General features: G+C 34.5%; 1 protein-coding gene across 9 annotated transcripts in view; it reads left to right on the top strand.

The window, feature by feature from the left end:
* PTPN13 (protein tyrosine phosphatase non-receptor type 13) overlaps positions 1-12971 on the top strand; it is a 199399-nt gene that overhangs the window by 111066 nt on the left and 75362 nt on the right. For all 9 annotated transcript variants that reach the window (XM_077765150.1, XM_077765152.1, XM_077765151.1 and 6 more), the window contains 3 exons: positions 3851-3946; positions 4362-4455; positions 11132-11354. In XM_077765150.1, the coding sequence (XP_077621276.1) occupies positions 3851-3946; positions 4362-4455; positions 11132-11354 (413 nt within the window). The remainder of the gene's footprint in view (positions 1-3850; positions 3947-4361; positions 4456-11131; positions 11355-12971) is intronic.

The following is a 12971-nucleotide window of genomic DNA, read 5'->3' as shown; positions in this document are numbered from 1 at the left end:
TGGGTGGCTCAGTTGGTTAAGTGGCCGACTTCGGCTCAGGTCATGATCTCACGGTTCGTGGGTTCAAGCCCTGTGTCGGGTTCTGTGCTGACTGCCATCTCAGAGCCTGGAGCCTGTTTTGGATTCTGTGTCTCCCTCTCTTTCTGACCCTCCCCTACTCACACTGTCTCTCTCTCTCAGAAATAAATTTAAAAAAATTAAAAAAAAAAAAAGCATGCAAAACGTGCCTCTCCATATACACCAATGCAAGATACTGTCTTGGTAAAGGATAGGTTTGTAGTAATTTATGTTTGTACTGAATTTTATAAGAATTACTGAAATGGTTCAATTTATTACTTAATTCAGAAATAGAAAGCCTATACTTTCAAAGGCTAGCTTTGCTCGTAAGCATGACTGAGTAGTAAATATTGCCTGGAACTTTAATCTGGCCATGCCATTACATGAAAGGAACATGGCTAAAAGCATTTTGAAAGAAATATTCCAGAATACGAAGCTTACAAAAGAGATTCGTACACTCTAATTAACATAGACTGCCCATTCCTACCCCAGTCTTAGAAAAAGAAAAAAAAACAGAAGTCTTCTCATCCCCTAGTACTGCTGCAAAACTAGTAATCGATTGCATGTTTCTGGAATACTAGTGCCCCATTACTATAAAGCAATACAGGATCATAAGGCACTGCCCGCCCTCCCCCCAGGGTGTGGTACTGAGAACATTTACAGACCAACAGTTCATCACGGGAAAATGATTTGTTGTTATACTTTTAAGAGGGAATAATCAACACTGCATTAATTTGCCTCACAGAAGGAACCCAAGAATTATAAAAAGGAAAGAGAATATGGACACATGAAATAATATAAGAACAATTATAAAGCACCACCAAAGAATGGAAATTTAAATTTAAATGTATTTACTATCCAGCAGCCATTTGGCAGAAATAGCTATGAAACAATAAATTCATTTAATGGGGGGTATGAAATTATTATTGCATGGCATAACATCTGAGAGAAGTTCTCTATTCTGTCTACTAAATAGGCTTATTGCAACTTTGTATTTTTCTTTGTAAGGTAAAAACCTTATTCCCTCTGTAGTTTTGAGTCCACTCCTTGGCCTTGTTCATTTTATTTACTGTACATTGCAATGCCAGGTTTATAATTTCTTTAAGTTACCTTGGAAAAATCCCTCAAAAAATTAACATGGGGATTCTATAGCAATATAAGAAAAAGTTTATTAGTGCCCCCTTGAAAATAGCAGTTCTTAAGTAATCATTTAACTATGTTCATTAAATTTAAATAGAATTAAACAAAACCATTGTTTAATGTCTTCTATAATCTTTTCAAATAACATCTTAAACCAGAGGAATTTTTTTAAGTTATCTTATTTACTGTAAGACTTCCTTGTGGTAGAATGGAATCATTTTTTAGAAGTATTGGTAAGTCTTTGGATTTTCAATCCCAAAGCCCTTTTCACTAATTGTAGTATTATTTAATACTCATTTTCAGTGTGTGTAAAGCTGAACAAAGTAGGAGTCTTCTATATCATGCTTACTGTTCAAGGTAAACATTGGCACAAGAACAAGGCGCAACTTCCTCTCGATCAATTCCATGGCCATTTTTACTTCTACTCTTCTCATTTTTTTAAAGTTTTAGCTCAGCATGACTTCCCAATCCTGCCAGCACATCATATCTGTCTTGGTTCTACATGCCTGGGTTCTATGGTGCCATTTGACTATTTCATTCATTTTTCCATCTCTTTTTCCTTTAGCAATCTCTGCTGAACACCTTGCAGCACAGGAATAATTCATTTTGCAAAGCTCTTGTTCCAAGCTTGCAAACTAATTAAAATGAATCCCTCACATGTCTCCTTTGTATTCTGTCATACATCCCATTTCTCCCCTCAGTTCCAGGAGTTTCCTGTGGTTTTCCTTCTCTACTGCCAAAAAAAAGCCACAGAGCCATTCTGATTGGTTCCAGTAAAATTCATGCTTTCTAGTGTAATCTAAACTCTCATGGCTGTATAAAAGCTTTCATGTGGTTTTTACTGACTCTTATCACATCCTTCATAGCAGAATTTCTTTACGCTTCTCAAGCTCCCAGCCACTGGCACCCAGGAGGTAATTCACTTTTTTATTAGTAGGAATAAGACTCTTCTGATATGAGTATCTTGGGATTCCTCCTATATTTTCACTCTTTCCCTTGTTCATCATTTCTTTCTCTTAAGAAAAAGTTCTTCCTCCTTGCCAAACTGATCATCCATGTGTGTTGGGGTGTTTTTCCATCTCCTGTCTCCTTCACATTTTTTCATCAATTTCCCCAGTATCATTTGCAATTTTAGTCTCTCCCAATCTGCAGGCTTATTTTCCACTGATTAACATCATGCTCAGACATTCCAATCTGCCACAAAGATTCAGATAACTCATCTAATCTACTTTTTTTTTTACATTGAGTTTTTAAAGCTCTATTTAAATGTGTTTTTGTATGTCTTGGGGAGTGGGTGGAGAGAGGTTTGTCATTTCCATCTAATTCTAACAATTCTAACAAGTATATCTGTGAGTCCACAGTATGAAGAGCCACTGCTATAAATGTAGTCAGAGACCAGGTTGTTAAACGCTTTGAATATCAAGCTAAGGAGTTTATAAACTATATTTTGAAGACTTTAAGAAAGGATAGCAATATGCCCAAATTTTCATTTCTGGAAAGTTCACGCTCTGTAATGTGAATCATAATATGAAATGGGCAAGATTGAAGAAGAAAGAATCTAGGATACATGAAGTAGTCCAGACATGAGATGAATAATGATCTATGACCATGAGTATGCTAAAGAAGAGATGAGCTAAAAACATTTAGAAGATAGAATTTTTATTTTAATGTGGTCCTGCCCACCTCATACAGGGCACACACTGTTCAACCTCACAAAGTACCCCACACACACTCCCAATGCTTATTCATCTCATTCTATGGTGGATCTAAACATCCTGTCTTGAATTAAGTATTTTGTACTTAAACATTTTCAATTATTTGAGCTGGGGACTGTGTCTTTCGGTTTTCTATCTCTTTATAACGTGAAACACAGAGAATTAAACATAGTAAGCATTCAAAAACTGCTTAATGATGATGTTTATATAACATCCACTCTATTCTCCTATCCAAGTACAAACCAGGCCCAACCCTGCTTAGGTTCCGAGATCAGATGAGATCGGGGATGTTCGGAGTGGTATGGCCGTAGACACATCCACTGTATTCTAAGAGCTTTGCATATATCACTTCCTCTAATGCTGACAACAGTGCTACTAAGTGTATACTATTATGATACCTGCTTTTCAGATGAAGAAGTTGAGCCACAGGAAGCTTCAGTTACCTTCTTAAGGTGTCGCCCACCTGGCAAGTAGTGAGTTGAGATTCAAACCCAGGCAATCTGGTGTCATAGTCCAGGTTCTTAACCAGTATGCTGAACTGCCTTAAAATTGGAATCCCATTGTTTGAGTATCATCTAGCAACTGGTAATTTTAAAGCAATACATAGGGGTGCCTGGGTGGCTTAGTCGGTTTGAGCATCCGACTTTCGCTTAGGTCATGATCTCACGGTTTGTGGGTTCGAGCCCCGCATCAGGCTCTGTGCTGACTGCCAGCTCAGAGCCTGGAGCCTGTTTCAGAGTCTGTGTCTCCCTCTCTCTCTGACCCTCCCCTGCTCACGCTGTCTCTCTCTCTCTCTCTCTCCTAGAAATAAATAAAAATATTTTTTTAAAAAAAGCAATACATAAATGTTTTAGTCTCATAAGAGTAAAATGTAATATCTGATTTGTGTGAACAGTTCATGGATTTGCTTTCTAATGTTTCTGTTTTAATCCTTTTAGAACCAATTCGAAGATATAAAACTTACCACAGTGATATCTTTAGTACTTCCAGTGAAAGTCCATCTATTATTTCCTCTGAATCAGATTTCCTACAAGGTAAGAGGCATCTGAATAACCAAAATATTTTAAAGAATCCATGAATGTTCTTCTTTTTCAGCAGTGTTAAGATATAAGGTATCAAAAGAATAATTCTGTATAAAATTTAAAAATTATAAAAAGTTGCCAGTTACTTATTTTAACAATATTATAGGAACTTAATAGCAGTTTTATCAAACAACAATGTAGTTATTTTCATGATAGGAAATAATTCACTGTCTTCAAAAGTAACTTGACTTACCTCTGAAGAATCTAATGACGTTATGTCATTAATTTGGTGGTATGAATATAATTTGTAAAAATTATCTTATTGGTAATTTTAAAGCAATACATAAAATGTTTTCATTTTAAATAAGTTACTTTATATTTTTATTGCCTGGGTTATATTTTTTCATTCCTTTTTTTCATTCTTTAGTACGGAAAAGTGAAGCTTCAAAGAGATTTGAGTCCAACAGTGGTCTCCCAGGGGTAGATGAAACCCCAGGTCAAGGCCCATCACAGAGACCGAGGTATGTGATAGGAGAAAAGAGTAATATTATATTTCTAGTTATTGATAATATATTTCCAGTTAATAAGATAATTGAAAATTATTTTTTCTTTTTTCTCCATTTTCTCTTTTCTTTCCCTCTTAATTCTTGGAAATTCATTTAATTATGTGAAAGACATTGTAGCAGTTTGAGTTGTTGAATCTTTTAAAATTAGAATTGGGTCTGATTATTTATAGTCCGTGCTTGAAATTAAAATTGTCAATATGAATATAAAATCACTTATTAACAGGAAGTTCTAGAGGCATGGCCTTAAGCGTCTGTGATAGTACACCTTGATTTCTAAGGCAATAATTTCTCTTTTGGAAGGTTGAACAGGCTCCACAAGCAGGTTTTTAGGGAGTATTATTTGTTGAATGAATAATCAGTAGGTTGCTACTAAGTAACCTATTATGTAAAAAGTTAATTATTCAGGACATATTTCCTGGCTTACAAGAGGTTAACTTGTGTTTTGTTTTTTTTTTTAAGTCCAGTTTGGGCTGTTTATAGTTTATTTTCATACTGAAATACTCAACTGTCTAATAAGATGTTAGGTATTATTCATGTGCTGGGCTTAGGATGGTAGTATAATAACTGTATATTGATTTACTTTGTTTAAACTGAAAAGTGTCATATCAGTAGTGAATATATTGCTGTGTATCCTTTTCACATGTGCACAGTTCCCTTACATGAATAAAGCATATTCTTAATGTTAAACATTAATTTGAAATGTGTAATGTTCTGTTGGAGAACCAGAGGTTGCTTTAGAATTTACTTAGAAACCATGGAAATCCTTTTAAATTTGATATCTCAGTTCATTTAATTCAAGTGCCACCATATACAAAAGAATCATTTGGAGATTAACAAAAACTTGCCCCTTAGCTAATTAACTCTGGCAGACACTGTTTCACACCCGTAAACTATTAATAGACCAGGTAACCCTAGCCCTGTGATTAAAGCAGACAATTTATCGAGGGTTTAGAATGCAAGTAATTAAATACATTGCACTAAAGTAATTCCTTTCAGCATTCCAGTTTTTATTAAACTTATGTCTTTTTTTTTTCTCTTCCCTCTTACGCTTTTTAAGATAGTTCATGATACTTTATTTCCTTTGAGGAAAGTTCTAATAATTACTCATTTTCCGAAAGCAGTGCTATATTTGCATAATAGAATTTTATATTAATAGGACCCCATTGTGGTGAGACCCTGATTTAGTAATTTTGAACAAAGAGTAAGAGACAAAGATAGATTTATGCTTGATATTATACATTTTCTTAAAGACACAAAAGCATTTTGGGATGAACAGCAATAAAAAGCAAATATTGAAATGCACTAAACACTATGGTGAATTGAAGGAGTCACCCTTGTCTACATATTTAATTTGGATAAAATTTATATAAATAGTATGATGCCCTTTAGGTTGATGAAAAGCATGAATAAAGATAACAACTGGAGAATTGTTAAGCTTATGATTTAAAAATTAATTGATTTTATAGTTCATTTTTTAGTTCTTTAAAAAATATATTCCTCCAAATAAAACTAAGTCATTTTGTGAGTTTTATTTCAGTTTTCTTGGTAAATGACCTCAAAAGATTATGAGAGAACTTTAGTTCAACTGTTTTTAATTTTAGGGGACTTTAATTTTAAGGCCACGTTAGCTCATAAAATTGTATTCTAATGATAAACTATCTTTCATTTCATACTTTAAGAGGAGAAAAAACCTCCGTGTGGCATTCATAGCATCTTCATTAGATAAACACATACATAAAAAAAGTATTTCAAAAAGCAGATTCTTAAGTCTGTATATATTATATTTGATGTAATATGCTAAACTCAACTTCTTTTAGACAAGTCCCACCGTCTTTTTCTACCCACAGAAAAACACATTAACTAAAATACTCTAAATTCCTTATACAAGGGCAGGATTTTCTGAATGTGTACAAAGGTTTCTGATAACATCCTTAACATGCTGGCACACAATTAGAAGGTCCTGTTTTGTTCTTTAGATCATATATTTGTAAGCTATAAATAGTTTTGTATTTTGACATGTTTCATGCTTCTTTATAAAAATTTCCATTCCCTTTAGCTAGATTGAAATGGAAAAACAGATCCAGGCAGTGCTATTGATTTGTATCATAAGGGGTGGGGGGAAATTAACAGGAAACTATGAGTCAGATGCAGCAGAATGAGTAATTTTTTGATTCTGAGTTATCAAAAGTGCCTTTCAGTGACCAAAATGGATATTCAATGCTGCTTTCCCAAGAACATCTCTTGTTTTTTTCTATGTTTACTTTTGAAGTACAATTTGTATGTAGTACAATTCCGACTGCTTCTGAACCTACCTGCTTGGCAAGGTAGCCTATTTTTCGGACTTAAAACAACCTGTTCATTCATTCCTAAATGATCCACATTTTCTTAGTTTCATTTATTTGTTTGCTTTGTCTTTGCTTTGGTTTTATTTTGGGGTCTTTTTGGTCTCAAACTTTTTAGCCTTTATAGGAACTTCAACCAGATATTGTGTAGAGAGAGATGAAATGATAATTAGTCATTTTTGCTACCTATATGTAGCCCTGGTGTAAAAATAATTTTAACACGAAGGGCAATATATTTGATGAAAATAACAGATGTGAGTTAAAATGTATAGATTCAAATTCTTATTTTATTATACTTGACATCCCTTAAGTGAGAGAGCCATAAAATTATATTCTATCCTTTGCTCACGAAATGATTCCTGTGCACCTACCATGTACTGGAAACTTTAAGGTACTGAAGACAGAGCCATGAACAAAAACAAAAAAAAAAAAAAAAAAGAATCAGATAATGATGGTGCTTTTAAGAAAACTGAAGCATGCTAAGGGAATAGAGAGTGCACATAGTAAGAGACCATCAACAAAATGAAAAATCAACCTACTGAATTGGAGAAAATATTTATAAGAAAGTATCTGATAAGGGATCATAGCTAAAATATAAAGAAATTATACAACTCAACCATCCCTAAGGCCAAATAATCCAATTTAAAAAGGGGCAGAGGATCTGAATAGACATTTTTCCAAAGAATACATACAGATGGCCAATAGACACATGAAAAGATGCTCAACATCATTAACCAGGGAAATGCAAATCAAAACCACAGTACATATCATCTCATACCTGTTAGAATGGCTAAAATCAAAAAGATAAGAAACCAGCATTGACGAGGATGTGGAGAAAAAGGAATTGTGCCATGTAAAATGGTACAATCACTGTGATAAACAGTGTAGAGTTCCTCAAAAAAATTAAAAATAGAACTATCATATGATTCAGTAATTCCACTAGTAGATATTTACCCAAAGAAAATGAAAAAATCAAATTTAAAAACATATATGCACCTATATGTTTATTGCTACATCATTTATAATAGCTGAGATATGGAGGCAACCCAAGTGCCCATCAGTAGATGAATAGGTAAAGAAAACACAGGCACACACATACACACAATGGGATATTACTCAGCCATAAAAAAGAACGAGATCATGCCATTTGCCACAACATAGATGGACCTAGAGGGTATTATGCTAAATTAAATAAGTCAGAGAAAGATAGATACCATATGATTTCACATATATGTGTAATCTAAAAATCAAAACAAATGCACAAACACAGATTTACTAATCAACAAACTGTTGATTGCCAAAGTGAGAAGGAATAAAGGGGATTAAAAGGTATGGTCTTCCAGTTATAAAATAAATAAGTCAGAAATGAAAAATACAACATTGGAAATATAGTCAGTAATATTGTAGTCATGTTGTATGGTGATGACACTGAATGTGGTAAGACTGAGTAATATAGAATTGTTACATCACTATGTTGAAATTAATATACCACTGTATGTCAACTACACTTTAATAATAAAAAAAAGTTTTTAAGGGAGAGCATACACACACAAACCAGAAAGGGGCAAACAGAGAAAGAGACAGAGATTGAGAATCTTAAGCAGGCTCCAACACCCAGCCTGAGCCTGACACATGGGCTTGATCTCACAACCATGAGACCCTGTCCTGCATCAAAATCTACAGTCGAGTCGTAACTAACTGAGTCACGCAGGTGTCCCAATAATTTAAAAAAAAAAAAACTTATTAAAATAGTCATAAAAAAAAAGAGAGAGAACACAGGCTAAAGGGGTAAAGAGTGCAGGGGTATGATGTCCAAATTCTATTTTTCATAGGCAGGGTGATCAGAGAAGGCCTCTCCCAAGGGTTATATTTGAACAGAAAACAATTTTAAGTGTCTGGGTGAACTGTGCAGATATCAGAAGGCAGAGGGTTCCTTCTAGACAAAAGGAACGACAAGAACAGAGGCCTTGATGTAGGAGAGGTATGGGAGATGTGTTGCAAGTTAGAGGAATACAGGAAGGATCGTGTGGGTGCAGCAGGGTGAGTTAAAGGGCAGAGTGAGTAGTAACCAGGATCCAAATCATGTCAGACCTCAGAAGCTTAGGTGAATGATTTGGATGTTATTCTAAGTATATTGGGAAGCCATTGGATGGCTTGAAAACTATATCTAATTTACATTTTAATGAGATTAGTCTGTTCTGTTCTGTGAAGAATGGATTAAAGGAGTAAAAGACCAGTTAGGCAGTGATAGTAGTATATTTGGATGGACAGCACAGACAAGATTGTTGGTGATAGAGAAGACATATTTTCAAGGTTCTACCTTCAGGATTTGCTATTCAATTAGATACAAGATTTGCAAGATAGAGGAATCAAGAATGATTCCAAGTTGTTGTAAGCAACCAGTTTGACAAAAAGTTTTACTTGGGGAAAAACTATCAAGAATCTGGCTTGAGACATTTTAGCCTAAGGATGGATATTAACATCCAAGTAGAACACTCACATAGGCAAATAGAATTAGAATTCAGAGAGACTGGGTTATAGCACAATATAAAATAATTAAGACCACATAACTAGATGAGATCTTGTAGGTATGGCGTATATATGGAGACTTGGAGAATCTGGAGAGCTGAGTGCTGTTGTAGTCTAATACTAAATTAGAAATGAAGGAGGCACAAGCAAAAGAGACTAAGAAGGAAGAGCCACTAAATTAGAAGGAAAATAAAAAGAGCATGAATTTCCAAATGGGAAATGTTTTAAGAATAGGAAGGACTGAGCAACTACATCTTTTGGCACTTAGAAGTCAAGTAAAATGAAAATTGAGAACTATCCTTTGGCTTTGACAGCAGAGAGGTCAGTCATTTTTGTGAACAGCTTTGGTGGAATAGTAGCGACTAAAACCATTGGTCTGAGTCTAAGAGACTGGGAGATGAAGTGGAGATAAAGCTTAACTGGTAATTTGAAGAGGTTTACTCTAAACGACAGCAGGAAAAAATGGGATAGAGTCCAAAAGGGGGTATAGAACCAAAGGAGGATTTTCTGTTCTGAGTGGGAAATAACACATCACGTTTGTTTGCTAATGAAAATGACATAGTGTATGATGCAAGTGAGAGGGTAACTGAAGGAGCAAGTCTCTGAGTAGGAGAGGGGTGGAATTTTATGCACAGTAGAGGTATTGGGCCTGTGTAAGCATGCAGGAAATCCATCGTTGTAACAGAAGAGAAGGCAGAACATGTGGGTGTAGATTTGGAAAGTTTGGTGGTAGAAGCATGAGGAAGTGATTTCCTGATCACTTCTCATTTCACCAAGACAACTGAGGAAAGGTCATCAGTAGAAAGGGAGAGAGTGTTTGAGCTTTGAAAAGAAAAGGGAAGGAAGAAGATATAAAATAGTTCTCTAAGAAAATGAGTTGCCAGTGCGTGCTGAGAGCCTACTGAGATGAGTTCAACATGGTTCTGCAGTTTCATGAGAGTTGAAATTATTTGCAAAGGGATGATTTTAATAATGGGCCTTGGAATTCAAGCAGGATAAGGACAAATAGGGGTAGAGTCGATGAATTATTTGAAGAAGGGTATTTGAGGTAGAGAGCTAAGAAAAAGATTATATGATTATATGGAGAAGCCATTAGATAATAGAAATAGGATATTTTAGAGGTAGTGCAATTATTGTTTATAGGCAGCATGACTATGGGAGTAGATGGCTGGTGAAGTGGAGGAGGCCAGTGTGCTGGAGGACTCCTCAGTCTGTGTGACACTGCCTTAAATGATGACAGGAGCAATGGTGGAGAAGAGGACTGAGTCAGGCACTTAAATCTTTAATGAATAAGGGAGAGTTGATCAATAGGACATTAATGTCTAGAGCAAAGCAGAGCAGTGGATAGGATGATTTCATAGCATGCACTTCAAGGAGGCTGGGGGCTCTTGTAGGTTGACAAGGGTCAGGAAGCTGATATAAGAATTAAGGAGAATCTCTATCCTAGCTTAAGGCCCAATGGTACAGGACTATAAAAATAAACAGCCCCATCTGAAGAGAACTGCAGTGGAAGCAGTGTTTAGAGGATGCTAGATTGCTCAAATAAGGGTTGGAGCATATAGATCGATCTGGTGAGAATGGGACAGCATACTATATAGATATATTAAAAGTAGGATCGAAATGTTACTGCACGGGTTCTTCTGGGATGACAAAATAAAGTTTGTGTAAGTTCTTGATACCTTACTTAACATGTTTGATTTTTTCTGGATTAGACTTAAAATAATTATTTTCTTCCCAACCCTTTTCTCTTTTGTCTATAGTAGACAATATGAAACACCCCTTGAAGGCAACTTAATTAATCAAGAGATCATGCTAAAACGGCAAGAAGAAGAAATGATGCAGCTGCAAGCCAGACTGGCCCTTAGACAGTCTCGATTGAGCCTGTATCCAGGAGACACAATCAAAGCCTCTATGCTTGACATCAGTAGGGATCCCTTAAGAGAAATGGCCCTTGAAACCGCCATGACCCAGAGAAAACTGAGGGTAAGTTAATTCTCAGATTACTGCATTTGAACTTGGCCTCACAGGGATGTGTTATGCAAAATACTTTTTAAATTTTATAGGTGTCCTAAAGTTGCCTGTAGATGAAATTGAAATCCCATATTAATTTCCATTAGTGTTAAGTATCATATTAGTTGATATTAAAATAAATATTTAGCTGTTTTCATGATTCCTTTTTTAAAAGAACATTAAATGGATTTAGAATATCTTAGCTGTATATTTTAAAAGTATATTCATGATCCTTAAAGTCTACTGGATTTATTCAGTAATGTAGAGGATTATCTTTTAATATTAAGAAATTTATTATCCCACAAACCAAGATCAGGAATAGAGAACTCAGCATTGGTTCAGAACCTCAAGAATGTTATCAAGTGCATTCCACCTTTTTGCTCGGCCATTTTCAGAATTTTGATAGTAATTTACTTTGTAGTCCAAAGATGACCATATGAGCTCCAAGCATCATATCTTCATGTTACAATATTCAAAGATAAAAGGAACAAATCTGCATTTTATATCAGTGGAGGATTTTTTAAATATTCAGTTAGTTTATCTTTTTCTTTCAACATATCCTATATAATTTTATAAACAAGTTCAAAATGAATAATACTTTCATGTAAAATATCTTGAACATTTTACATCTTCTATAATATTAATGGCTATAAGTACTTTGTTATGTGCCCTTATCATATACTGTGATTTCTTCAATCAGTTTACAATTATTGAACATGGAAAATATTTCTAATTTGTTATTGCTATTGTAAACAATGCTCTGATGAAAATACATTTAGCTAAATCTTTGCAGGTAACTTCCTCCAAATAGAATAGCCAAGTCAAAGGCAAACACCTTTTAAGACATTTGATATGTATTGTTTAATTTCCCCTCAAAAAGTTTGTACCAATTTATGTTTCCTGTGATCATGCCTATTTCACCATATTCTTACCTACTCTGGATACTGTCATTTTTTTATCATCACAAATTTGATAGGTAAGGCAGTATCTTGTTTGTATTTTTCCTTTACAAATAATTCTTCAAACATGAAATAAATAGTAGTAAAAGTAATAAAATCTAGAGTGAATTTTGTCTTTCTAGCTCTGCACAAAGTGTATTACCCGATTCTATTTTGTTTTTTGTTGCTTGTTTCAAAGAATTCTCTTAAAAGCACATTTGTATGCCCTAAAGTTGAAAGAATTCAAATTTCCCTCATAGTTTTCCGAGGAGAAGAAATAGTATTGGGTGGTAAAAATTGCGTTGAGCCACACATTCAAAGATTTGGTTTCTGTTCCTAATAATGCTGTTAAATGACTTTAGATCAATTCTAAACCACTTTGTGCCTTATTGTGCTAATTTTCAAAATGTGTAATTGGGTCATCATTTATAAGATATTGTCCAATTTTAAAGTTATTCAATTCTAATAAAATATGACTGAATTTATTTTAAGCTGAAAGGAAGAAAATCAGGTTTCATCAATTTATGATTAGAACCAATACCTTTGTCAAAATTAAGCACTAGGCAGAATATCATATAAATTAGTGTGGGTCTCCAATAATTAAAAGTATGCATAAAGCATAAAGAGCACATATATATTTGTATATATGTAT

This window comes from Crocuta crocuta, unplaced genomic scaffold, assembly GCF_008692635.1.
Source record: "Crocuta crocuta isolate KB4526 unplaced genomic scaffold, BGI_CrCroc_1.0 scaffold134, whole genome shotgun sequence".
Taxonomy (NCBI): domain Eukaryota; kingdom Metazoa; phylum Chordata; class Mammalia; order Carnivora; family Hyaenidae; genus Crocuta; species Crocuta crocuta.
Note: the sequence above shows the minus strand (reverse complement) of the source record. Positions and strands in the feature narration are given on the sequence as shown.